Raw genomic sequence first — 25,214 nt, forward strand, 5'->3', positions numbered from 1 at the left:
TTTAAAATTCACTAGCTAGAACTTAAGAGCAGTATATGAGATAGTCGTGTTCCTTTTTCTACCTCTACATTGTACACACACACACACACAGAAACCTGCTCTCATTTACATGCTTAATTGTAGTGGTTTACAAATCTGGTTGCACATTAGAAATACACAGGAAGCTTAAAAGACTTTTTAAAAATTCTGATAAGCAGGCTTCCCAAGAACAATTGGATCAGAATCTCTGGAAGTGAACCCCCCCCATCATTAGAATTTTGAAAAAAATCTCCAGATGACTAATATGCAGTCACGTTGTGCCTCAGTCCCAATTATGGGAGAAGCAGATGGGGAGGAAGCTTTATTTTTGTTGTTGAAGTCATGGGTAGACTAGGGCAAATAAAGAGGGTTAAATTGGGTCTTCACTGAAGAAATGTGAAAATTAAAGATAAAGGCCCTTTAGATTAAAATATAAACAAACATTTTTGACATTTTTTAAAATAAAAATATTTATAAACTCCTAATAGCCTTCACTCACTTAATACATTAAAACCTGCAAACGTATTTATATCAATATGGTGAAATAGCTTACCTAAATAAAAGACGTTTTCTACTGATTAAATTCTCCAATTTTCCTAAAGTTACATGATATAAATGCTTAGTTACTGTGTTCCTTAAAAGTCGACAATACATACATTTTGGAAATCTGTATATCCTTAAATTCATCAAGAGCATAAAATAAGCATTTTATCTGCAATGATGTTATAAGTCATTAATTTTAGTATCTATAATTATAATTTCACTGCGAATAAAAGCAGATAAGATAGCAAAGTATACTTCAACAATAGAAAGAATCATTAGTAACTGAATGAAAACATACTGAGATTTAAGAAAAGACACCTTTAGAGTCACCTTGGAATGCTGAGTAGATAGTCTAAGGTGACACTCAGCTCATCCATATTTGTCTGTTCGAGGCATAATGGAATTGTCAAAATGAGGCCACTCCGTCTGTCCTTTCCTCCTATTAAAAAAGAGATTTAAATTTAACATGTAATACATATTAAGGCATAATCTGAATAATATATATTTGAATCCAATCTTAATAAAATAATGATAAGTTTAAGACATAATTTGGAAAATATCTAATGGCTACTTATAGATTGTAAATGTTTATGATAGTATAGGAGAATTACAGAAAATTTAGAAAAAAGGAAAAAAATTCACCCATGAAATCTTCACCCAAACATAGCAAATATGACTTTATTTAAATTTCTTCCATTTAGTGTGCTTAATGTAATCAATTCATCAAACACCTCTCATGTGCCCAGCACAATAAGTATTTGCAAGTAAAATAAAATAAATTTCCAATCAACCTAGGAAGAAAATATTTAGGTCATAAGAAATATGATAGTTTGTTACGTTCTATAAGATATATAAAATTATAAAAAGGGATTTAGAAAATGATTAAGAGCTGCAGTAAATGTGAAAAGTTTCATTGAAAAGTTAAGACTTGAGAGAAACAGAGCTGGGGGTATCGGCGTGTCTGTAGTCTCAAGTCCCAGTTACTCAGGAGGCTGAGGGCGAGATTATCACTTGAATCCAGGAGTCCAGTACTGGCCTGGGCAACATAGCAAGATTGCATGGAAAGAAAGAAAAGAAAAGAAAGGAGAGAGAGAGAGAGAAGAGAGAGAGAGGAAGAGAGAGAGAGAGGAAGGAAGAGAGGAAAGGAGGAAGGGAGGTAGGGAGGAAGGGAGGGAAAGGAAAATGGGTAGAATTTGTAAACCAAGTCAAAAGAGTATTCTGTGATGAGAAATGATCTGAGTTAACTCACAAAGGTCAGACAGGCATATACTGTTCATAAGATAATAAAGATAAAGCCCTGCCCAGCTGAGAAGGGTGCATGGGAACTGGATATTGAAGTCTGAAATCAAGGTAGTAGAATACAGTTACATTCCATGTACGTTCAAGTCCCTTTCAGTGTGCCAAAAGTATAATGTAACTTTTAAATACTTTTATACCCACATCATGTCTTTGGAAGTTTCCTACATGTTTGATTTTCATACTGAAGCCCATCTTCTGACCAAACTGACATTCGAGGTAATTTTAGAAGCTTACAAAGCAGCAAATACTGAAAGAAACAATTCCACATGATCGCTAGACATCTATCACTAAAAACTGAAAGGTGTGAAGAAAAAGACTCATATTAGTGACACAAATGCAATTCATAACATATGAACCATAAATGAACTTCTGTCCTCCATTAGGTCAACCATTACTGCTATCCAACCACTTTGTTTAATGTCAACAAATAACCATCTAAGGTGATTCAACTTACTAATCAATCAATATGACTTCAATTGCCTATTTTTTGTTCAGAATATGTGTCATTTTTCAAAAAAAAATGGATTAACACAAGTGGTTTTCAAACTGCATCGCCTGAATGACTCTGTCGGTTTGAAAAAATTTTCTCTATTACTAAAAAAGTTTGATAATTACTGGCTTAAATCATCAACGGTCAAGAGAGGGCGTTAATAGGAATAGGCTAAGAAGTCTTTCATTTACTCCTCAAAATTGCTAAGCTTTATCCATGCATTAAGCCAAGCCCCAAAAAAGGCTCACACCTGGACTATGGCACTCTGACTCACTGTAGAATTGTCTTTAGAAGATAAATTTAACATTCAGGGCTATATTTAAATCCATTCCCTCAGCTTTCATTCAGGGACAATAAAATAATCACCAGTGTAAAAGTACCAGAGGGGTGAAAGCCAACAGGAAAAAGACTTTCAAGATAGTTATGGTCAAAAGCATCAAATGCTACACAGAGACAAGCATCACAAGATGCAAAAATGTCATGGTAAAGATTATAAGAGAATAATAATGTCCACTATTGAAAAGAGTGTGAGAACACAGGCATTTTCACACACCATTGGAAAAAACAGAAATTGAAACAATCTTCTTGGAGGGCAATCTGACAAAACCTAACACAAATATAATGCATATTATCCTTATACCACCTCTACTTATAAAAATGCATACTGCTGAACTTGTACGAAATAGACAAAGCTTCCAGTTACAGAAGAGAAAAAAATGCACAAAGCTATGAATAAGAATATTTACAAAATCATCATTCATATCAGAGTATAATATATAATATAGTATATATTAATATATATTGTATTAACATAGTATATAGTATTATATATTCAATATATATTACATATTATATATAAATATACTATATATTGTGTATATATAGTATATATAATGTATATAACAGTATATTATATATTGTATAATAGTAATATATATTGTATATAATATATGATATATATTACATATCATATATATTATATATTGTATATAATATACAATATATATTACTATTATACAATATATAATGTAGTATATTATATACAATATAGTATATTATATACAATATATAATATAGTATATACAATATAGTATATTATATACAATATATAATATAGTATACACATATATACAACATATAGTATATACAATATAGCATATTATATACAACATATAATATATACAATACAGTATATTATATATAACATATAGTATATACAATACAGTATATTATCTACAACATATAATATAGTATACACAATACAGTATATTATCTACAACATATAATATAGTATACACAATACAGTATATTATATACAACATATAGTATATACAATACAGTATATTATATACAACATATAATATAGTATATACAATACAGTATAATATATGCAACATATAATATAGTATATACAATATAGTATATTATATGCAACATATAGTACATACAATACAGTATATTTTCTACAACACAGCATAGTATATACAATAGAATATATTATATACAACACATAGCATAGTACATACAATATAGTGTATTATATACAACACACAGCATAGTACATGCAATATAGTGTATTATATACAACACACAGCACAGTACATGCAATACAGTGTATTATATACAACACACAGCATAGTACATGCAATACAGTGTATTATATACAACACACAGCATAGTACATGCAATACAGTGTATTATATACAACACACAGCATAGTACATGCAATACAGTGTATTATATACAACACACAGCATAGTACATGCAATACAGTGTATTATATACAACATATAGCATAGTATATGCAATATAGTGTATTATATACAACATATAGTATAGTATATGCAATATGGTATATTACATATAACATATAGTATATACAAAATGGTATATTATATACAACATAATATAGTATATACAATATAGTATATTATATACAACATATATAGTATATACAACATATAGTATAGTATATGCAATATAGTATATTATATACAACATATAGTACAGTATATACAATATAGTATATTATATACAACATATAGTATAGTATATACAATATAGTATATTATATACAACATATAGTATAGTATATACAATATAGTATTATATACAACATATATATACAATATAGTATATTATATACAACATATAATATAGTATATACAATATAGTATATTATATACAACATATAGTATATACAATATAGTATTATACAACATATATATACAATATAGTATATTATATACAACATATAATATAGTATATACAATATAGTATATTATATACAACATATAATATAATACACACTAGGAAAATGTCAATTTATACACAGTCATAACATACTTTGAAAAAGGACATAGTATTATCAAGGCAATTAGGACAGGACATAAAAAAGAATAACACAGAAAAAGCAAGATAATACAGTCCAAATAACTCTGAGTTGGCAGAGCTACAGTATCTATACTAAATCATGTAGAGATTTACTCAATGATCCAAACTCCAGAAGATCACTACACCCAATGTACCATACATACATGCTCCCACTCATAGCTTCCCCTTGACTCATCTTAGCTGATACACACTTTGAGTTGATAACTGAAGATAAATTCAAGTGTATATAAAGAGTTTTGAACAGCAAAGAGTGAAAACAGAATAATGGATATTAACTCCTCCAGTGTACTGAAACTTTCTCAGAGGAAGATGCAAGAAAAAAGCTAGAAGACAGTTATCATAAAAACTAATTATTCTGTATTTCAGAACCAATTATTTGGATGCCAGTTAGTCAATTATTAATTATTACATTTTCATATAAGAAGTGAGAGACATCATGACATCTACCTTGTAGAGGTCATTTTAATGAAATTACAGAACAGAATAAGTATCAGAAGACTGTATTTTCAGGGATTTTTTTTTTTTTTTTTGAGACGGAGTCTTGCTCTGTTGCCCAGGCTGGAGTGCAGTGGCGTGATCTGGGCTCACTGCAAGCTCTGCCTCCCAGGTTCACGCCATTCAGGGATTATTTTTATAGTTCATTTCTAGAGAGCCTTCTCCGAATGTGTAGAGCATCAAAAATCTTAAAGGAGGCTAGAGAAGAGTCAGATCACATACAATGGGAACCCTGTCAGGCTAATAGTGGACTTCTCAGGAGAAACATTATAAGCCAAAAGAGACTGGAGGCTTATTTTCAGCATTCTTAAAGAAAAAGATTTCCAACCAAGAATTTCACATCCCACCAAACTAAGCTTTATAAGTGAAGGAGAAATAAAATTTTTTCCATACAAGTAATTCCTAAGGGAATTCATTACCACTAGACCAAAGAGATCCTTAAGGGAGTTCTAAACATGGAAACAAAAGAACACCTGCTACTACAAAAACACATTTAACTACATAGCCCACAGACCCTATAAAGCAACTACGCAATTGAGACTACAAAGCAACCAGTTAATGACTTCAAAATAGGATTATAACCTCACATATCAATATTCGCCTTGAATGTAAAAGGTCTAACACCCCACTTAAAAGACACAAAATGGCAAGATGGATCCAAAAAGAAGATTTGGCCAAGCACAGTAGCTCATGCCTATAATCTCAGCAATCTGGGAGACTGAGGCAGAAGGATCACTTGAGCCCAGGAGTTTGAAACTAGCCTGGGCAATATATAAGGACACCTGTCTCTACAAAAATATTAAAAATGAGAAAATTAGCTGGGCATGATGGCACATGCCTGTGGTCCCAGCTAGTCGAAAGGCTGAGGTGGGAGGACTGCTTGGGCCCAGAAGGTCAAGGCTACAGTGAGCTATGATCGCACCACTGCACTCCAGCCTGGGTGACAGAACGAGATCCTATCTCAAATAAACAAACAAAAAACTCAAAAAACAAGACCCATCCATCTTCTGTCTTCAAGAGACCCATCTCACATGTAATGATAATAATAGGTTCAAAGAAAAGGGTTGGGCAAAGACCTATTACACATATACAAAACAAAAAAAGAGCACGGGTCACTATTCTCATATCAGAAAAAACAGACTTTAAACCAACAATAATAAAATAGGACAAAGAAGAGCATTACATAATGATAAAGGGTTCAATTCAACATGAATACTTAATTATTCTAAATATATATACATGCACCCAACATTGAAGTACCCAGATTCATAAAAAAAGTAATTCTGGACCTACAAGATGAATTAGACAGCCACACAATAATAGCAGGGGATTTCAACACTCCACTGATAGACAGATCATCGGCGAGAAAACAAACACATTCTGAACTTAAATTTGACACTTGACCAACTGGACCTGATAGACATCTACAGAACAGTCCACCCATCAACCACAGAATATACATTCTTCTCATCTGCATATGAAACATACTCTAAGACCAACCACAGGCTCAGCCATAATGCAAGTCTCAATAAATAAAAACAAACTCGAAATCATACCAACCATACTCTCAGATCACAGTGTAATAGAAACAGAAATCAATACCAAGAAAATCTCTCAAAACCACACAATTACATGAAAATTAAACAGCTTGCACTTGAATGATTTTTGTGTAAACAAAATTAAGGCAGAAATCAAAAAATTGTTTGAGATAAATGAAAACAGTGATACAACATATCAAAATCCCTGGGATGCAGCAAAAACAGTGTTAAGAAGGTTTATAGCACTAAATGACTACATCAAGAAGTTACAAAGATCTCAAATTAACAATGTAATGTCACACCTACAGAAACTAGATAAACAAGAACAAACAAACTCCAAAGCTAACACGAAAAAAAGAAATAACTGAAACCAGAGCAGAAGTGAATGAAATTGAGACCCCAAATTCCATTAAAAGGATCAACGAGGCCAGGCGAGGTGGCTCAGCCCTCAAATCTCAGCACTTTGAGAAGCCAAAGTGAGCGAATCACTTGAGCTCATGAATTTGAGATCAGCCTGCGCAACACAGCAAAACCCCATCTTTACAAAAAATACAAAAATTGGCTGGGTATGGTGGTACACACCCGTAGTCCCAGCTAATTGTCAGGGCTGAGGCTGGAGGATCGCTTAAGCTCAGGTCAAAGCTGCAGTCAGCCCTGTTCGTACTACTGCTCTCCACCCTAAACTGAGTGACAAAGTGAGATCCTGTCTCAAAAATAAGGGGGGGGGGTGGCTGACAACACCAAATGATACACAAGATCAACAGACCACTAGCTAGATTAAGAAAGAAAAAAAGGAGAGGAGATCCAAATAAGGACAATTAGAAATGACAAAGGTGACATTACAACTGATCCTACAGAAATACAAAAGACTTCTGTGCACACTAACTAGAAACTCTAGAGAAATGGATAAATTCCTAGAAACACAGACCCTCCCAAGGTTGAATCATAAAAAAAACTGAAGCCCTCAACAGCCCAATATTGAGTTCTAAAACTGAATTGGTAATTTAAAAAAATCTACCAATCAAAAAAAGCCCTGGACTAGATGGATTCACAGCCAAATTCTACCAGACATACAGAGAAGAGCTAGTACCAATCCTACTGAAATTATTCCAAAAAATTAAAGAGGAGGGATTCCGTCTTCTGTAAAGCCAGCAACATCCTGACACCAAAACCTGGTGAAGTCACCACAACAAAAAAAGAAAACTAAAGGCCAATATCCCTGATGAACAGAGATGCAAAAATCCTCAACAAAATACTAGCAAATGGAATCTAGCAGCACATCAAAAAGTTAATCCTCCACATTCAATTAGGCTTTATTCCTGGGATGCAAGATCAGTTCAACATGCACAAATCAATAAATGTGAGTCACCACATAAACAGAATTAAAAACCATATGATCATCTCAACAGATGCAGAAAAAGCCTTTGATAAAATCCAACATCCTTTCATGACAAAAACCCTCAATAAACTATGCATTGAAGAAACACATCCCAAAATAATAAAAGCTATCTATAGACAAACCCACAGCCAACATTATGCTGAACAGGCAAATGCTAAAAGTATTCCCCTTAAGAACTGGAACAAAACAAGGATAGCTACTCTCACCACTTGTATTCAACATAGTACTAAAAGTCCTAGGAAGAACGATCAGGCAAGAAAAAGAAATAAAAGGCACAGAATTAGAAACAGAAGGAGTCAAATTATTGCTCTTTGCTGACTTTATGTTTCTATACCTAGACAACACCAAAGCCTCCACCAAAAGGCTTCTAGAACTGATAAATTACATTAGTAAAATGTCAGGGTAAAAAAATTAATATACAAAAATAAGTTGCATTTCCAAACACTGATGACACTCAAACTGAGAGCCAAATAAAGAACATATTCCCATTTATAACAGCCATAAAAAAATACCTAAAACTACACCTAAGCAAAGAGGTGAAAGATATCTACAAGGAGAACTATAAAACACTGCTAAAAGAAATAAGAGAAGACATAAAGTAATGGAAAAACATTCCATCGTCGTATTTAAAATGTTAAAATGGCCATACAGCCCAAAGCAATCTACAAATTCAATGCTATTCGTATTAAACTACCAATGTCAATTTTCATAGAATAGAAAAAAACTAAAGTTCATATGGAAACAAAAAAGGCCCAACTAGCCACAGCAATTCTAAGCAAAAAGAAAAAAGCCAGAGATATTACGTTACCTGTCTTCAAACTATACTACAAGGCTGCAGTAAACAAAACAGCATGGTACTGGTACAGAAACAGACACATGGACCAATGGAACAGAATACAGATTCCAGAAATAAGGTCACACACCTATAGCCTTCTGATCTTCAACAAAACATGCAATGGGGAAAGAACTACCTATTTAATAAATGGTGCTGGGATAACTTGCTAGCCATATGCAGAAGAATGAAACTGAACCATACCTTTCACCATATACAAAAATTAACTCAAGATGAATTAAAGACTTAAACCTAAGGCCTAAAACTATAAAAATCCTGGAAGAAAACCTAGGAAATACAATTCTGAGTATCGGCCTTGGAAAAAAAAATTATGACTAAGTCCTCAAAAGTAACTGCAACTAACACAAAAATTGAAAAGTAGGACGTAATTAAACTAAAGAGCTTCTGCACAGCAGAAGAAACTATCAATAGAGTAAACAGACAACCTACAAAATGGGAGAAAATATTCACAAACTATGCCTCCAACAAAGGCCTAATACCAAGAATGCATAATGAACTTAATCAATTCAACAATGAAAAAACAACCCCATTAAAAAGTGGGCAAAGGACATGAACAGACATTTCTCAAAAGAAGACATACAAGTGGCCAACAAGCATGCACATCACAAATAATCACAGGAATGCAATCAAACTGACAATGAAATATCATCTCATACTAGTCAGAATGTCTATTATTAAAAAGTCAAAAACATAACAGATGCTGGTGAGGCTGCAGAGAAAAGGAAATGTGTATACACTGTTGGTGGTCATGTAAACTAGTTCAGTAACTGGAGAAAGCAGTTTGGAGACTTCTCAGAGAACTTAAAACAGAGAATCTATAAAACAATGTATTTTCCTTTGGGTATATACCCAGTAATGGGATTGCTACCATTCAATCCAGCAATCCCGTTACTGTGTATATATCCAACAGAAAATAAATTGCTCTATCAAAAAGACACATGCATTCATACGTTCCTTGCAGCACTATTTATAATAGCAAAGACACAGAATCAACTTAGGTGCCCATCAACAGTGGAATGGATAAAGAAAACGTGGTACATATACATCATAGAGTACTACGCAGCCATAAAAAACAGGGAAATCATGCACTCTGCTGCAACATGGATGCAGCCAGAGGCCATCATCCTAGGTGAATATTGACACAGAAACAGAAAACCAAATACTGCACATTCTCATTTGTAAGAGGGAGTCAAACACTGGGCACACATGGACATACAGATGGGAGCAACAGACACTGGAGACTACTGTGGGGGAGGGAGAGAAGGGAAAGGGCTGAAAAACTACCTACTGGGTATTATGGTCACTACCTGAGTGAGGCAAATCAGTTATATCCCAAACATTAGTATCATGTAATATACTCATGCAACAGACAGGGACATGTACCCCCTGAATCTAAAATAAAAATTGAAATTAGAAAAATAAATTGGCCTGCCAAGAACCAGTACAGAGTTAGCTCTCCTAGCTCTTCATTCTGATTTAAAGATGTCTTAGAAATACCTTTTAAACAAAACTTTCGTTTAAAAAATGTATTTGTCATACTTAACAAAGAAAAAACCATTAAAAAGTTTGTATATCAAACACTTCAAATTTTAAGAAGAAAACATACCTGAAAGGAAGGCTAGTTTTTTCTTCAGAATGGGTAATATTACTGAGGCCTCCATTTTACTGCAGTGAACTTCCTTAATTCTGAAAACACAGAAAGTCAAATGTCAACTACAAGACAACAATTATTCCATGAAATATATCCTAATGGTAGTTTATCCCAGAGTTTCTAAACCTGAGAACTACTGACATTTTGAGCAAGATAATTCTTTTTTTGTAGGGAGTTATCCCGTGCATTGTAGAATAGTTTGCAGCATCCCTGGTCTCTACTCACTAAAAACCAATACCATCTCCCTTTCCCAGCTGTGACAACCAAAATGTCTCTAGACATGGCCAAATACCCTCTGGTAGGCAAAATCACAAGTGGTTGAGAATCACTGGCTTAATTCTTTCTCAGAGCAATACTCGGGCTAAAACACTGCCTGGTACATAGTAGTAACTAAAAAAATAATTTGTTGAATAAACAAATGAATCAATCAAACAGGCAGTCAATCTTCCTTCATGTTCCTTATTAATTACACAGCGTAATGCCAAATATCTGATTCTTTCCATTTCACTATTAAATGGCTTTTTCTGATTTCTCATATTTTTGCTCCCCTGTAACACATGGTACCATACGTTATCCTGTTTATCTCACTACATTTTCTAATACAGTGTTTCAATTTTTGCCCCCACTGTTAACTGCCTCCATCTCTCTACATTTTACAGCTTTTAATTTTCCAGGGAAAAATTTGATTAGGCCAGCTCATCTTTTTGTACCAGGCCACAATTCACTATTCTTTGATTCAGTTTTCCAGGGTCTACTCAGCCACAGCCAGGGGTTATAGCTAAATACAAAAAGGGACTACCCTCATAGCAAGGGCTAAGGGCAAGATAGTTTCCCTTAAATGGAGGTTTTGCCATGGCAGGCATTCAGGCTTGGCCAGCCCAGTATACTACCAAATTTTGATTGTAAGGAGAGCAGGACCTTTCAAACAAAACAACAACAAAAATGAACAAAATCAGATTCAATTCTATTATCCTCTTATACTCATGTCTGAGAGAGTATTCTCAATCACATTTTATCCCTTCCTCCCCTGACCCATCTCGCACCCACCCACCATCACAACACAGAGCAGTTCCTTGAAGTGCACTGTGAAATTTTATTGTATTTAGTGAAAGCATACTCTCTTGAAGACATTTCTAGCACAGCAGAAAATATGACTCTTTGTATGAGTATATTACTTATTCAGCAAATACCTGCTATTAACCTATCCCACCTAAGGCTGTGCTACCAGCTAGAGCTAAAAACTCAAGAAACAGCCCTGCTCTGGGGGGCAGGAAAAAAAGGCAGTCTTTAAAAAACAAACAAAAAAATAGATGTTAAGGAAAAAAAAAGATGGAGTTGTAACATTGGTCAGATAACGGCTAATTAAACAAGACTAATTAAACCAGTATATAATTTTATAGCTTTTGTGTATACAATTTAAAAAACACGACCATTTGCATCTGTCTTCAAAGAAAACAAGTTGTCCATCTAGATGATATATTCAAGTTCCCTTGAATATTTGCAATTTGTTTATTCAAGTCTGTTCTATATTAGCCCGGCAAACAGACTAGTAGGAAGTAGGAGGAAAAAAGCTCACAATTTACATCTTTAATCTAAAACTAGTAGCACTTCATGATGAGCTGTTACCCAGTTATACAAGAACCCAGACAGCTTAGATTCCTATCTTAGATCTCCTGTCTTGTGACCAGCTTGTTGAAGACCTGATTTGAAAGTTTGATAAAGGGGTGATAATAATTATTATAATTAACATTGACTAAGTGTTTATTATAAACTATGCACTGTTTTAAATGATTTCTTTTTATTATCTTAGTTTTCACAACATTTCTACAAGGTAGGTACTACTATTTTATTAGCCACAAACAGCTTGTTGTTTTCCAGTCCCATCATGGGACAAACCCCGTCTATTCCTTCAGACTCATCTCTAAGCTGCATCCTAAAATACTGGATAAATCTGACCCTCAGACTCTCAAAAACAAAGTTTAATTTTCTTGTGTAATACAACATGGCCACCTTATAAACTTTCAGATCAGGAATCTTCCTGGCCACCAGGTGGGACCCTTGCCCCAGTACTATTTTACAGCTTGACCTTTTCTGTTGCAACTCTTCTAAATGGTCTGAAGTTCCTACGTCCAGGCTTTCATAACTCACTCTCTCGGGATCCTGATCTCCACCAAACCTGCTGAACGTGCATGACTATATTCTCTGGCCCCACTGACTCTTTTGACATTTGGATGGATCCAGCTAGCTGGATGGGTTGAGGCCACACCTTCTTCCCCTAACAAATCACCTTCACATTCAATTACACCTACTCCATCTGCTCCCTCTCTCTCACCTTCCCCTCAACATCCCAACCTTTGATGTTGTTTTCCAGTGCCGCCTCCTTATCAGGGATTCTACTCCCCTTCTCATACTAGGTCAGAGGCCACCTATGATCTCATTTTGGCCTCAGAAAAAGTTCCGCTGCTCCAGGACATGGCAAATGGGGATCTAGGAACCATCAGAGTCCGTGTTCCCTTCCTAATGTCTGATCTTTCCCAAATAAAAACTAAGCTTTGGTTCTTTCAGTAGGGGCCCTCCTCATTTCACAAAGGAATTTAAAGGACTATTGCTTCCTTCTACCTCACTTGGCAGGACATGTATATTATTTTTACCACTTGTTGCACCCATGAGGAAAAATCCCACATATGGTCTCTGGCTCAAAGGTGAGCAGATGAAGTGCATACCCCAAACCCCCAGGAGTCTGGCCCTGGGAGAACTGCAATGCCTTACACTGATCCTAGGTGGGGTTATCAAGAGGGAGACCACAGCAGGAAACGTCATAATCACATGATCACTTGCCTGATTCAGGGCATTTAAAAAGCCATATAAAACTTGTAAATTATGTCAAACTAAGGGAAATATGACAGGAGTCAAATGAAAACCCAGCCCTATTTTATACAAAGCTGGCTGAGGCTATGAGAAAATATACTAATATGAACCCCTAGAGCCCAGAAGGCCTCACTGTCATAGCTGTTTATCAGCCAGGCATCCATCCCATACATTAGACATGAACTCCAAAATCTAGATCAGAGACCACAAACTACTTTCCCAACATTGCTGGACACAGCCTTCAAGTTCTTCAATAATTGAGAACAGAGTAATGGGAACAGAGCTACAGAGAAAGAAAAATGCAAGGACAAGAGACAGGCTTAACTGTTGGCTGCTTTAGAAGCCTCCAGCCCATTCCAGATTGTCCTAAGGACACTTCTCCAAGTAAGTGTTCTTGATGCAGAAGGACAGGCCACTGGATATGGTTTGACTCTGTGTCCCCACCCAAATCTCATCTTCAATCCCCATGTTTTGAGGAAGAGAATTGTAATCTCCATATGTAGAGTGAGGGAAGTGATTAGATCATGGGGGTGGTTCCCCCATGCTGTTCTTGTGACAGTGAGTTCTCAAGAGATCTAATGGTTTCATAAATGGCAGTTTCCCCTGCCCTCCTTACTTCTCTCTCCTGCCACCCTGTGAAGAAGGTGTCTGCTTCCTCTTCTACCATGACTGTTAAGTTTCCTCAGGTCTCCCCAGCCATGCAGAACTGTGAGTCAATTAAACCTCCTTTGTTTACAAATTACCCAGTCTCAGGTATTTCTTTATAGCAGTGTGAAAACGGACTAAATAGAAACTTCAACTTAGATAGTCATACTTCAGGGGTTTAAAATATAGCCCACACTTATTCAAACAAGCCCTAGCAAGAAACCTAATTGAACAATCTCTTAAGAGGGGATAACTTCTACAGTATGTAAATTACCTCCTCATTTGATCCTCCTTCACAGAACTCACACAGCAAGTGAAATGCAAACCTTAACTTCCCAACAAAAGGAAAATAATTTTTGTCTAATTCAAAGGTTACTTAAAGGTTATATATAAAACAAGGTAAAAGGAACCAGGGAATAAGAGAGACATGAAGAAGGTTATAAAGGTAAAAAGGTATTTTGGGAAAGGAAGGTTTTTTTGTTAAAAAAAAAGACTTTATATGAGAAAAAAAAATCTCGTATGGTAAATTCTTGTCCTAAAATAGAATGACTGGTTGTTTAAGAAAGAGGAATGCTTAGGACAAGTCATAAAGTCCAAGCATGTCAAAAATAGTCTGTGTAAGTCATAAGAAGGTTTGTAAACGGAAATTTATGAAAGGAATTTTGTATGTGATTAAGTTGGTTATAACCGAAAGGGAATTATTTAGGATAGTCTTTCTAACATTGCCTCTCCCCATGTTAAAACAAGGTTTTCTTAAGGTATTAATCTGTTCTTAATAAAATTGCAAGAAGTTTTACTTTTCATTTTGTAACGTTTATTTTTAAAACTTCTCAGAATCATCTCAGTTTAACTTTTGCTGTGTCCCACTACTTTCTGCTTTTTCTCCCCTAAAGAAGGCCTAATAAAATAACACTCCCCAGTTTTTGCCAGCTCCTGTCACATTTTCCTCCAATTCTGTTATTATGGCCTAATGCTAAACATTAGCATAATATTTTAATGTTTCAACTTTAAGGTCAAAAAACTTAAGCAATGTTTTCCTCTAACATAATTTAATTCTGGACCCTTGGCTTTTCTTGATATGTCTAAATTCTCAATGTAATCAAAAAAACAACTTATGCTGTTCCTAAGAGTCACGTATTCCCCTGCTGAACACATACTTTCTGTGTCTAATTAAATTCAAACACTTTTTCATTGAGTTTAATTTTCAGGTTACCTAAATGGGTTTCCAATAAGGAAAAACAGTCACAAAGCAAAAGGTTTGTCTCCCTTTTTGGTCAATGGCTTTAAAAAACAAAATTTTATCTTCTAGAATTCAACAGTTTCACTTTCAAATGATACTGTGAATGGAATCATTCTCTCCCCAAAGATGCCTGCTACCTTTATGAATCTCCCCTGGATTCAGCTGGTCACCAGTTTCATCTTGACATGCTTCCCCTCTCTGATGAGTCCCTTCCTCCAGAAAGATTCAATATCCTAAGTCCCACAATCTGGGACAATGACCCACAGGGTCTCCTGTCAAACCAACAACCATAGGTAGGGCCTACTCCATGCCCTAGGCATGCCAGGAAGTAGTTGGAAGATGAGACCTCCACCCCATTGCCAAAGATTTGTCACTGCTATTCTGTCAGAGGGGGTGGGGGAGATGTGGAGCCCTGATAAGTAAGCAACAATGAGGAAAGGGTGATCCCAGATGGGAAACAATGAACAACTGTTCTGACAGATGGTTAATCACAAACAACCTGAAGGCACAATGACCTTGTTCCCCTTGCAGATAGCCCCCTTGCAGCATGACTCTATACAATTTCCCTCCAGCCCCCACCTCTTGGCAGACAACACTTTCTCTGCTGTGCTGCCCATTGCAACCTTGCAGCATATTTTTATACTTCCACTAATAAATCTGCCTTTCTTTAACTACAACTCTCTTGGTAAATCCCTTTAAAAACTGTGAAGCCGGCCCTGGGCAGTAGCACTCATGACATCCAAGAGTTCAAGACCAACCTGGGCAACATGGCAAGAACCCCACTCTATTTTTTAAAAAAGGGGAGGGGAACAGTTCAGAGAGCTTCCAGGTGGGTGAACACATCAAGGTGCTGAGACGGCAGCACACCCAGAGAGGCCATGGAAGGTCCCCACGCCTCCTCTGCCGATACCTTGCACTAAACATCTCTTCTATAGGCTGTTTCTGAGTTGTATCCTTTATAATAATCCAGTAATCATAAGTAAATTGTCTTACTGAAGTCTGTGAGCTGTTTTAGTGAATTATCAAACCCAAAGGGGTTGTGGATGATGAGAACCTTGATTTGTAGCCAAGTCAGACAGAAGTGTGGGTAACCTGGGGACCCAATACTTGTGCCTGGCATCTAAACAGAGAACAGCCTAGCAATGGCACCTAAAGTGAAGACAGCCTGAGCCTGTAGTCCCAGCTACTAAGGAGGCTGTAGTGGAAGGATTGCTTGGGCCCTAGAGTTTGAGTCCAGCCTGGGCAACATAGCAAGATCCTTGTCTATAAAAAATGAAAAGAAACAAATAAATAAAGTGAGGACAGTCTTGTGGGATTGAGCCCTTAAACCCTGGATCTGATAACTCCAGGCACTTACTGCTAGAATTGAATTGGGTTGTAGGACACCCAGGTGGTATCTGGAGAGCTGGAGAATTGATTGGTGTGAAGAAAAAACTCACACATTTGATATGAGAAATATTATCAATGAAAAGTTATATATATATATATACACACACACACACGTGTGTGTGTGTGTACAGATGAAAAAAGAAAGAACTTTTATCTGAGGAATGCAAGTCCTTTTAATTACCAGACCAAGAGAGACACTAAAACGAGACAACAATCATGCCCTACTCCACGTCTTGAGCTGTGTATTCATCTTTTGAAATTGCTTGCTATTGCCATAAGTAGCTATAAATAAATCTAATAATGTCCCACTGGACATTATAACCCACACCCTATAGCTTAACAACGTAGAGGCAATCACTAATCAATGTTATTTCTGTGAATCAATGAGAATTTCTGACAACTTTTTTGCCATAACCCATACCTTATAGCTTAACAATGTAGAGCCAATCACTAATCAATGTTATTTCTGTGAACCAATGAGAATTCCTGACAAACAACTTTTTTGCCCTTAAAAATCTACTTCTAACTGCTACTAATCAAAGTGCATGTTCAGGACAATTTGAATCTATGCTCCCAGGTTGCAGTCCTTGAGCTTAGCCAAAAAAAACTCTCTACTTATATTAATTTTGCCTCAGCTTCTTCCTTTTAGGTTGACATGCATACAGACATGCCACTGCCTTGATTCATGCTAAGGCACCAGCACTTTTTCTCACCAATGCTTTTACACCATCAGCACAAATGTCAACACAGTAAACAGGGCAAATAAAACCTAAGAATTATAAAAAACAGTTTTGACCTCAGGGACTCCTGAAAGCTAGAAACAAGAGAACTACTGATTTCAGTTGTCCATGGGATGCTCCCAAAGAAAAAAAAATTCAACCTTGAGGAAGAAATGCAGATACAGAGACAACAGTCACAGAAACAGAACTGGCTTCCTAACCAGATTTTCCTTATGGTATATGAGCAGAGACAAATTCTCAGCTGCCTTTAATTCCTTCCTATTTTTTTGAACTTATTTCTCCATCCTTCTCACAAATTCTGTAAAGTATACAAAATAAATCCCTTTTCTGCTTAAGTTGGCTAAAATAGGCTCCTTTTTTAATCAGTGGAGAAAGTTGGTAGAAGAAGCAAAACTAAAATTGAGAGTTTAGTAGACAGTCTCCAATCACTTAAGGCTTTTCTTTTTTTTTTCTTTTTTACTCTGTTGCCATTTAATTTGAATAAAAATGCACTTCAACACATTGAGATTTTAACCCTTGCCATAGTCAAACCTAATTAAACAGCATCCAAGAAACAGGAACATCTGGAATCCCTAAGACAAGGCATAAGAAATGATAGATGCAGGTGACTCATGGATAAAATCTATTAATATTATTGAAGATTTCCAAGTCAAATTATTGATTTTACACCATCAAATGCTAAAATTTAATTTTTTACAACTGCATTCTCCACATCCCTAAAAGGGAAAAGGAAAATGGTTTTAGTCTCTCAGTCTAGATTTACTTTGGCAAACTATGATACCCAGAAGTAATCTTCCATTTCATCACTATCTCCTGAGAGATAGGTGCTTTATCCAAACTTTCCTTTACACAACCACTTCAGCATGGTAAAATAATGGGTTTTAAAAAAATTAAACAGCTTTTTAAAATTGTTTTAAGAGTATCTTGAAAGTGATAAAAATGTAGCTTTAAGTAATACTAAAGAGAAATACAGTTTTGTGAGTGTATAAGCCAAGATCAAATGAACTAATAGATAAAAAGTAAAGCAGTTAAGAGATGAAAACAATTGTATTTACTCTGTATCTTCCTCCCTTCTAGAGTCTCCTTTCCATCAATCTGTTTCACTGTTGTCACAAAAGAGATGGGTAATAAAAAATAATTATTACTGTACCACTAGGTCAAATTTAATTTAATTTTTCAGAAGTTATTTGCTCCAGTTTTTCAAGTGTTTAGCACAGTCATTAAAAAAAACAAAAATCTTTATGGTTATCTTCGTATCTAATAGAAAAATTTAAATAGATAATGTACAAAATAAACAAAGGAAAAATCTTGCAAAATACAACCAACACCACCACCATCTCCACAATAAAATGTTAAATAACATAAAGGTGGAAAATGGCAAATAGGAGACAGGACTAACATGCAGCTCCCACTTGGACAGATAGTACAGCATCTAGAGATGCATATTGTTAACTTGTGTTCCAAGAATGAACACAGGAACATAACAGGAAAACTGAAGAGTTCACAGACCTTTCTAAAGAAGTGGCTTGCTGCTGCAAACACCACAAAACAGCTGAAAAACTGTGAATCAACAAAGTGTGAGGGGGGAAAAGTCAGCCTCTGAACACACATCCCCACTGGGGAACTCAAAAATCCAGATCATGGGAGAAGAATTTAATCTTACATAGAGCTGAAATGGATTTAGGGAGCTGTGTGAAATATAAAAGGAGAAGAAGCAGTTGGAAGAGCCCTGTAGGTACTCCTGGTCCCCAGCATGAGCCCAGGGAAGCCATTCCTGACCTCATCTCACAGAGGTCCCTTAGGGAAGGTAAGGCAACTGGTGAAATTGGAGAAGGGTCACAGGGTGAAGGATGCTCCTAGCTGAACTCTGTAATAATTTCAACTGAGCACAAACTTTCCTAAGCAGAATCCAGGGAGTAGGGGGCAAACGGGAAGTGCAGATACAAGCACAGAAGCCATAGCTGACCACGCAGGCGGGCAGGCAGGGAGGTGAGAGACCTGAGAGCCCTGCTTGTTTTCTCAATGTGAAGGCTTGTACCTGAGGGCAAGACCCCAACCCTGCTCTCTGGCTGTCTGGATACAAACTCAGTGTGGTTGGTGGGGGCAAGGTGGGAGTGAGACTGGCCTTGCTGACTGTATGGGAGCTGGGTGAGGCCTGTCACTGCTGGCTTTTCCCCACTTCCCTGGTGATCTATATGACGCAGCAGAAGCAGCCATAATCCCCCTGGAAAATAACTCCATTGGCCTGAGAACCACCCACCATCCCCCAGTGACCACAGAAACCCCCATCCAAAGAGAGTCGGAGCTCAGACTAGTCTAACCCTGCCGATGGTTTTGCTCTAACTGCCCTGGTAGCCAAGGACAAAAGATAAAGCTCTTAGGAGCTCTATGGCCACAACCAAACCAGAGAAACCAAAGTACTCATCCTGGCCAATGTGGGGCAAGATTATATCCACCTTCTACCACTGCAGCTGGCACTCTCTTGAAAGTGCCACCTCCTGGCTGGAGGCCAACCAAGTCAAGCCATTACAATAACTCAACAGAATAACCCTGCTCCAAAAAAGGAGAAAAACAACAGCTAATTCCACCACCTGCAACACTCTGGCTAAACCGAGGTCCTGATTCTGTCCATGTGACAACTTCACTACCAGCATAACCAGCATTCAAGAAAACCAGCACCAAACAAAACTAAAATCAAGGACTCCCACAGAGGCCACTTTATTTACTCCCCTGCCACCTCCACCAGAGCAGTTGCTGGTAACCACAGAGGGGAGACCTAAAGACAGATGACATCACAGGACTCTTTGCAGACATTCCCCAGCACCAGCCTGGAGCCTGGTAGCCCCACTGGATGGCTAGACTTAGAAGGGCAATAACAATCACTGCAGTCTGGCTCTCAGGAAGCCCCATCCCTAGCACCACATCAAGGGATCACCCTGTGGGACAAAAGAATCTGAACAGCAGCCCCTGAGTTCCAGATCTTTCCACTGAAACAGTCTAACAAAATGAGAATGAACCAGAAAAATAATTCTGGTAACATGACAAAACGAGGTTCTGTAACATCCCCAAAAGATCACACTAGCTCCTCTCTAGCAACAGATCCAAACCAACAAGAAATCTCTGAATTGCCAGATAAAGAATTCAGAAGGTTGATTATTAAGCTATTCAAGGAGGCGCCAGAGAAAGGTGAAAACCAACTTAAAGAAATTTTAAAAAATACAGGATATTAATGAAAACATCTCCAGAGAAATAGATATCATAAAGAAAAGACAATCACAACATCTAGAAATAAAAGACACACTTAGAGAAATGCAAAATACACTGGAAAGTTCCGACAATAGAATTGAACAAGTAGAAGAAAGGACTTCAGAGCTCAAAGACAAGGCTTTCGAATTAATGAAATCCAAAAAAGACAAAAAAGAATTTTTAAAAATGAACAAGCCTCAAAGGAATTTGGGATTACATTAAAACAACCAAACATAAAAATAATTGGTGTTCCTGAGGAAGAAGAGAAATCTAAAAGCCTGAAAACTTATTTGAGGGAATAATTGAGGAAAAGTTCCTTGGTCTTGCTAGAGACCTAGACATCCACTTACAAGCAGTTCAAAGAACACCCAGGAAATTCATTGCAAAAAGATAATCACCTAGGCACATGGTTTTCAGGATATCTAAAGTCAAGACGAAGGAAAGAATCTTAAAGCTGTGAGGCAAAAGCATCAGGTAACCTATAAAGGAAAACCTATCAGATTAACAGCAGATTTCTCAGCAGAAACCCTGCAAGCCAGAAGGGACTGGGGTCCTATCTTTAGCCTCCTTAATCAAAATAATTATCAGCCAATAATTCTGTATCAAGCAAAACTAAGCTTCATAAATGAAGCAGAGATAAAGTATTTTTTAGACAAACAAATGTTGAATTTGCCACTACCAAGCAAGCACTACAAGAACTGCTAAAAGGACCTCTAAATCTTGAAACAAATCCTCGAAATACACCAAAATAGAATCTCCTTAAAGCATACATCTCACAGGACCTGTAAAACAATAACACAATGAAAACAAACCAAGGTATTCAGTCAACAAATAGCATGATGAGTAGAACAGTACCTCACATCTCAACACTAACGTTGAATATAAATGGCCTAAATGCTCCACTTAAAAGATACAGAATGGCAGAATGAATAAGAATTCACCATCCAAGTATCTAGTTGTCTTCAAGAGATTCAACTGACACTTAAGGACTCACATAAACTTAAGGTAAACAAGTGGAAAAAGATAGTCCATGCAAATGGACACCAAAAGTGAGCAGGCGTAGCTATTCTTCTATCAGACAAAACAAACTTTAAAGCATCAGCACTTTAAAAAGACAAAGAGAGGCATTATATAATGAAAAAGGACTAGTTCAACAGGAAAATATCACTATCCTAAATATATGTGTACTTAACAGTGGTGCTCCCAAATTTATAAAACAATTACTACTAGACCTAAGAAATGGGACAGATGGCAACACAATAATGCTGGGGAAATACAATACTCTCCTGACAGCACTAGACAGGTCATCAAAATGGAAAGGCAACAAAGAAACAATGGACTTAAACTACACCCTAGAACAAATGGACTTAACAGATATTTACAGAACATTCTACCCAACAAATGCAGAATATACATTCTTTTCATCAGCATATGGAACATTCTCCAAGACAGTTCATACGATAAGCCAAAAAACAAGTCTAATAAATTTAAGCAAACTGAAATTATATCAAGTACTCTCTCTTATACTACAGTAGAATAAAATTGGAAATTAATTCCAAAAGGAATACTCAAAACTATACAAATACATTAAAACAATCTGCTCCTGAATGATCTTTTGGGCAACAATAAAATCAAGATGGAAAAAATTTATTTGAACTGAACAATAATAGTGACACAACCTATCAACACCTCTGGGATACAGCAACAATGGTGCTAAGAGGAAAGCTCATAGCATTAAATGCCTATTACATCAAAAAGTCAGAAAGCACACAAATTGACAATCTAAGTTCACAACTCAAAGAACTAGAGAAACAAGAACAAACGAAACCCAAACCCAGCAGAAGAAGAGAAATAAAGATCAGAGCAGAAATGAAACTGAAACAACAACAAAAAAAGATAAACGAAACAAAAAGCTGGTTCTTTGAAGAGATAAACAAAAATCAATCGACCATTAATGAAATTAACCAAGAAAAGTAGAGAGAAGATCCAAATAAGCTCAATTAGAAATGAAATGGGAGATATTATAACCGAGATCATTCAAGGCTACCATGAACACCTTTATGCACACAAACTAGAAAACCCAGAGGAGATGGGTAAATTCCTGGAAATATACGACCCTCGTAGATTAAACCAGGAAGAAAGAAAAACTCTAAAAAGACCAATAACAAGTAGTAAGATTGAAACAGTAATTTAAAAATTTCCAATGAAAGTTCAGGACTAGATGGATTCACAGCTGAATTCTATCAAACATTCAAAGAAGAACTGGTATCAATACTACTGAAAGTATTCCAAGATAAACAGGGAATCCTCCCTAAATCATTCTGTGAAGCCAGTATTCCCCTAATACCAAAACCAGAAAAGGACATAACAAAAAAAGAAAACTACAGACCAATATCCCTGATTAACACATATGCAAAAATCCTCAACAAAATACTAACTAACTGAACCCAATAGCAGATCAAAAAGATAATACACCATGACCAAGTGGGTTTCATACCAGGGATGCAGGGTTGGTTTAACATACACCAGTCAATATATGTGATAACCACATAAACAAAACAATTAAAAACAAAAATCATATAATCATCTCAATAGATGCTGAAAAAGCATTTGACAAAATCCAGCATCACTTTATGATTAAAACCCTCAGCAAAATCAGCATAGAACGGACATATCCTAAGGTAATAAAAGCCTTCTATGATAAACCCACAGCCAACATTATACTGAATGGGGAAAACTTGAAGGCATTCCCCCTGAGAACTGGAACAAGATGTGGATGCCCAGTTTCACCATTTCCATTCAACATAATACTGGAAGTCCTAGCCAGAGCAATCAGACAAGAGAAAGAAATAAACAGCATCTAAATCGGTAAAGAAGACAAATTGTCACTGTTTGTCGATGATATGATTGTATACCAATAAAACACTAAAGACTCCTCCAAAAAGCTACTAGATCTGATCAATGAATTCAATAAAGTTTCAGGATACAAAATCCATGTACAAAAATCAGTAGCACTGCTATACACCAACAGCGACCAAGCTGAGAATCAAATCAAGAACTCAGACCCTTTTAACAACAGCTGCAAAAAAAAAAAGGAATATACCTAACCAAGGAAGCGAAAGATCTCTACAAGGAAAACTACAAAACACTGCTAACACTGCTAAAAGAAATCATAGACACAAACAAACAGAAACACATCCCATGCTCATGGATGGATAGAATCAATATTGTGAAAATGATCATACTGCCAAAAGCAATCTATAAATTCAATGCAATTCCCATCAAAATACCATCATCATTCTTCATAGAATTAGAAAAAAAAAATCCTAAAATTCATATGGAACAACAAAAAAAAGAGCCTGCAGAGCCAAAGTAAGACTAAGCAAAAAGAACAAATCTGGGGGCATCACATTACCCAACTACAAACTATACTACAAGACTATAGTTACCAAAACAGCAGGGAACTAGTATAAAAACTGGCACACAGACCACTGGAACAAAATAGAGAACCCAGAAATACGGCAAATACTTACAGCCAACTGAACTTTGACAAAGCAAACAAAAACATAAAATGGAGAAAGGACACCCTACTACCCTACTAAACAAACGGTGCTGGGATAATTGGCAAGAAATGTCACACACACACACACACACACACACACACACACAAACACATCATGGAATACTACTCTTCAGCCATAAAAAGGAATGAAATAATGGCATTTACAGCAACCTGGATGCAGATGGACACCATTATTCCAAGTGATGTAACTCACGAACGGAAAAACCAAACATATGTTCTCACTTGTAAGTGGGAGCTAACATATGAGGATATGAAGGAATAAGAATGACATAATGGACTCTGGGGACTCAGGGGGAAGGGTGGGAGGGGGGTGAGAGATAAAAGACTACACACTGGGTTGAGTGCACATTGATCAAGTGATGGATGTACCAAAGTCTCAGAAATCACCACTAAAGAATGTATTCGTGTAACCAAACACCACTTGATCCCCAAAAACTATTGAAATAATTAAAAAGTATCTTCCGTTCCAAGATGGCCAAATAGGAACAGCTACGGTCTGCAGCCCCCGATGTGACTGATGCAGAAGACAGGTGATTTCTGCATTTCCAACTGAGGTACTTGGTTCATCTCATTGGGACTGGCTGGACAGTCAGTGTCGCACATGGAGGGCAAGCCGAAGCAGCGCGGGGAGTTGCTTCACCTAGGAAGCGCAAGGGGCCAGGGGATTTCCCTTTCCTAGCCAAGGGAAGCCATGACAAACTGTACCTGGAAAAACAAGACACTCCCGCCCAAATACTGTGCTTTTCCCAAGGTCTTAGTAACTGGCAGACAAGGAAATTCTCTCCTATGCCTGGGTCAGCAGGTCCCATGCCCACGGAGCCTT

At 36.5% G+C, this 25,214-nt stretch overlaps 1 protein-coding gene across 3 annotated transcripts in view; it reads right to left on the minus strand.

Moving 5' to 3' along the window:
* The window catches only part of SESTD1 (SEC14 and spectrin domain containing 1), a 151,536-nt gene that overhangs the window by 73,385 nt on the left and 52,937 nt on the right, over positions 1 to 25,214 (minus strand). For all 3 annotated transcript variants that reach the window (XM_024243509.3, XM_024243510.3, XM_054549560.2), the window contains 2 exons: positions 10,636 to 10,715; positions 892 to 1,000 (listed from right to left, as the gene is read on the minus strand). In XM_024243509.3, the coding sequence (XP_024099277.1) occupies positions 892 to 1,000; positions 10,636 to 10,715 (189 nt within the window). The remainder of the gene's footprint in view (positions 1 to 891; positions 1,001 to 10,635; positions 10,716 to 25,214) is intronic.

This window comes from Pongo abelii, chromosome 11, assembly GCF_028885655.2.
Source record: "Pongo abelii isolate AG06213 chromosome 11, NHGRI_mPonAbe1-v2.0_pri, whole genome shotgun sequence".
Taxonomy (NCBI): Eukaryota; Metazoa; Chordata; class Mammalia; order Primates; family Hominidae; genus Pongo; species Pongo abelii.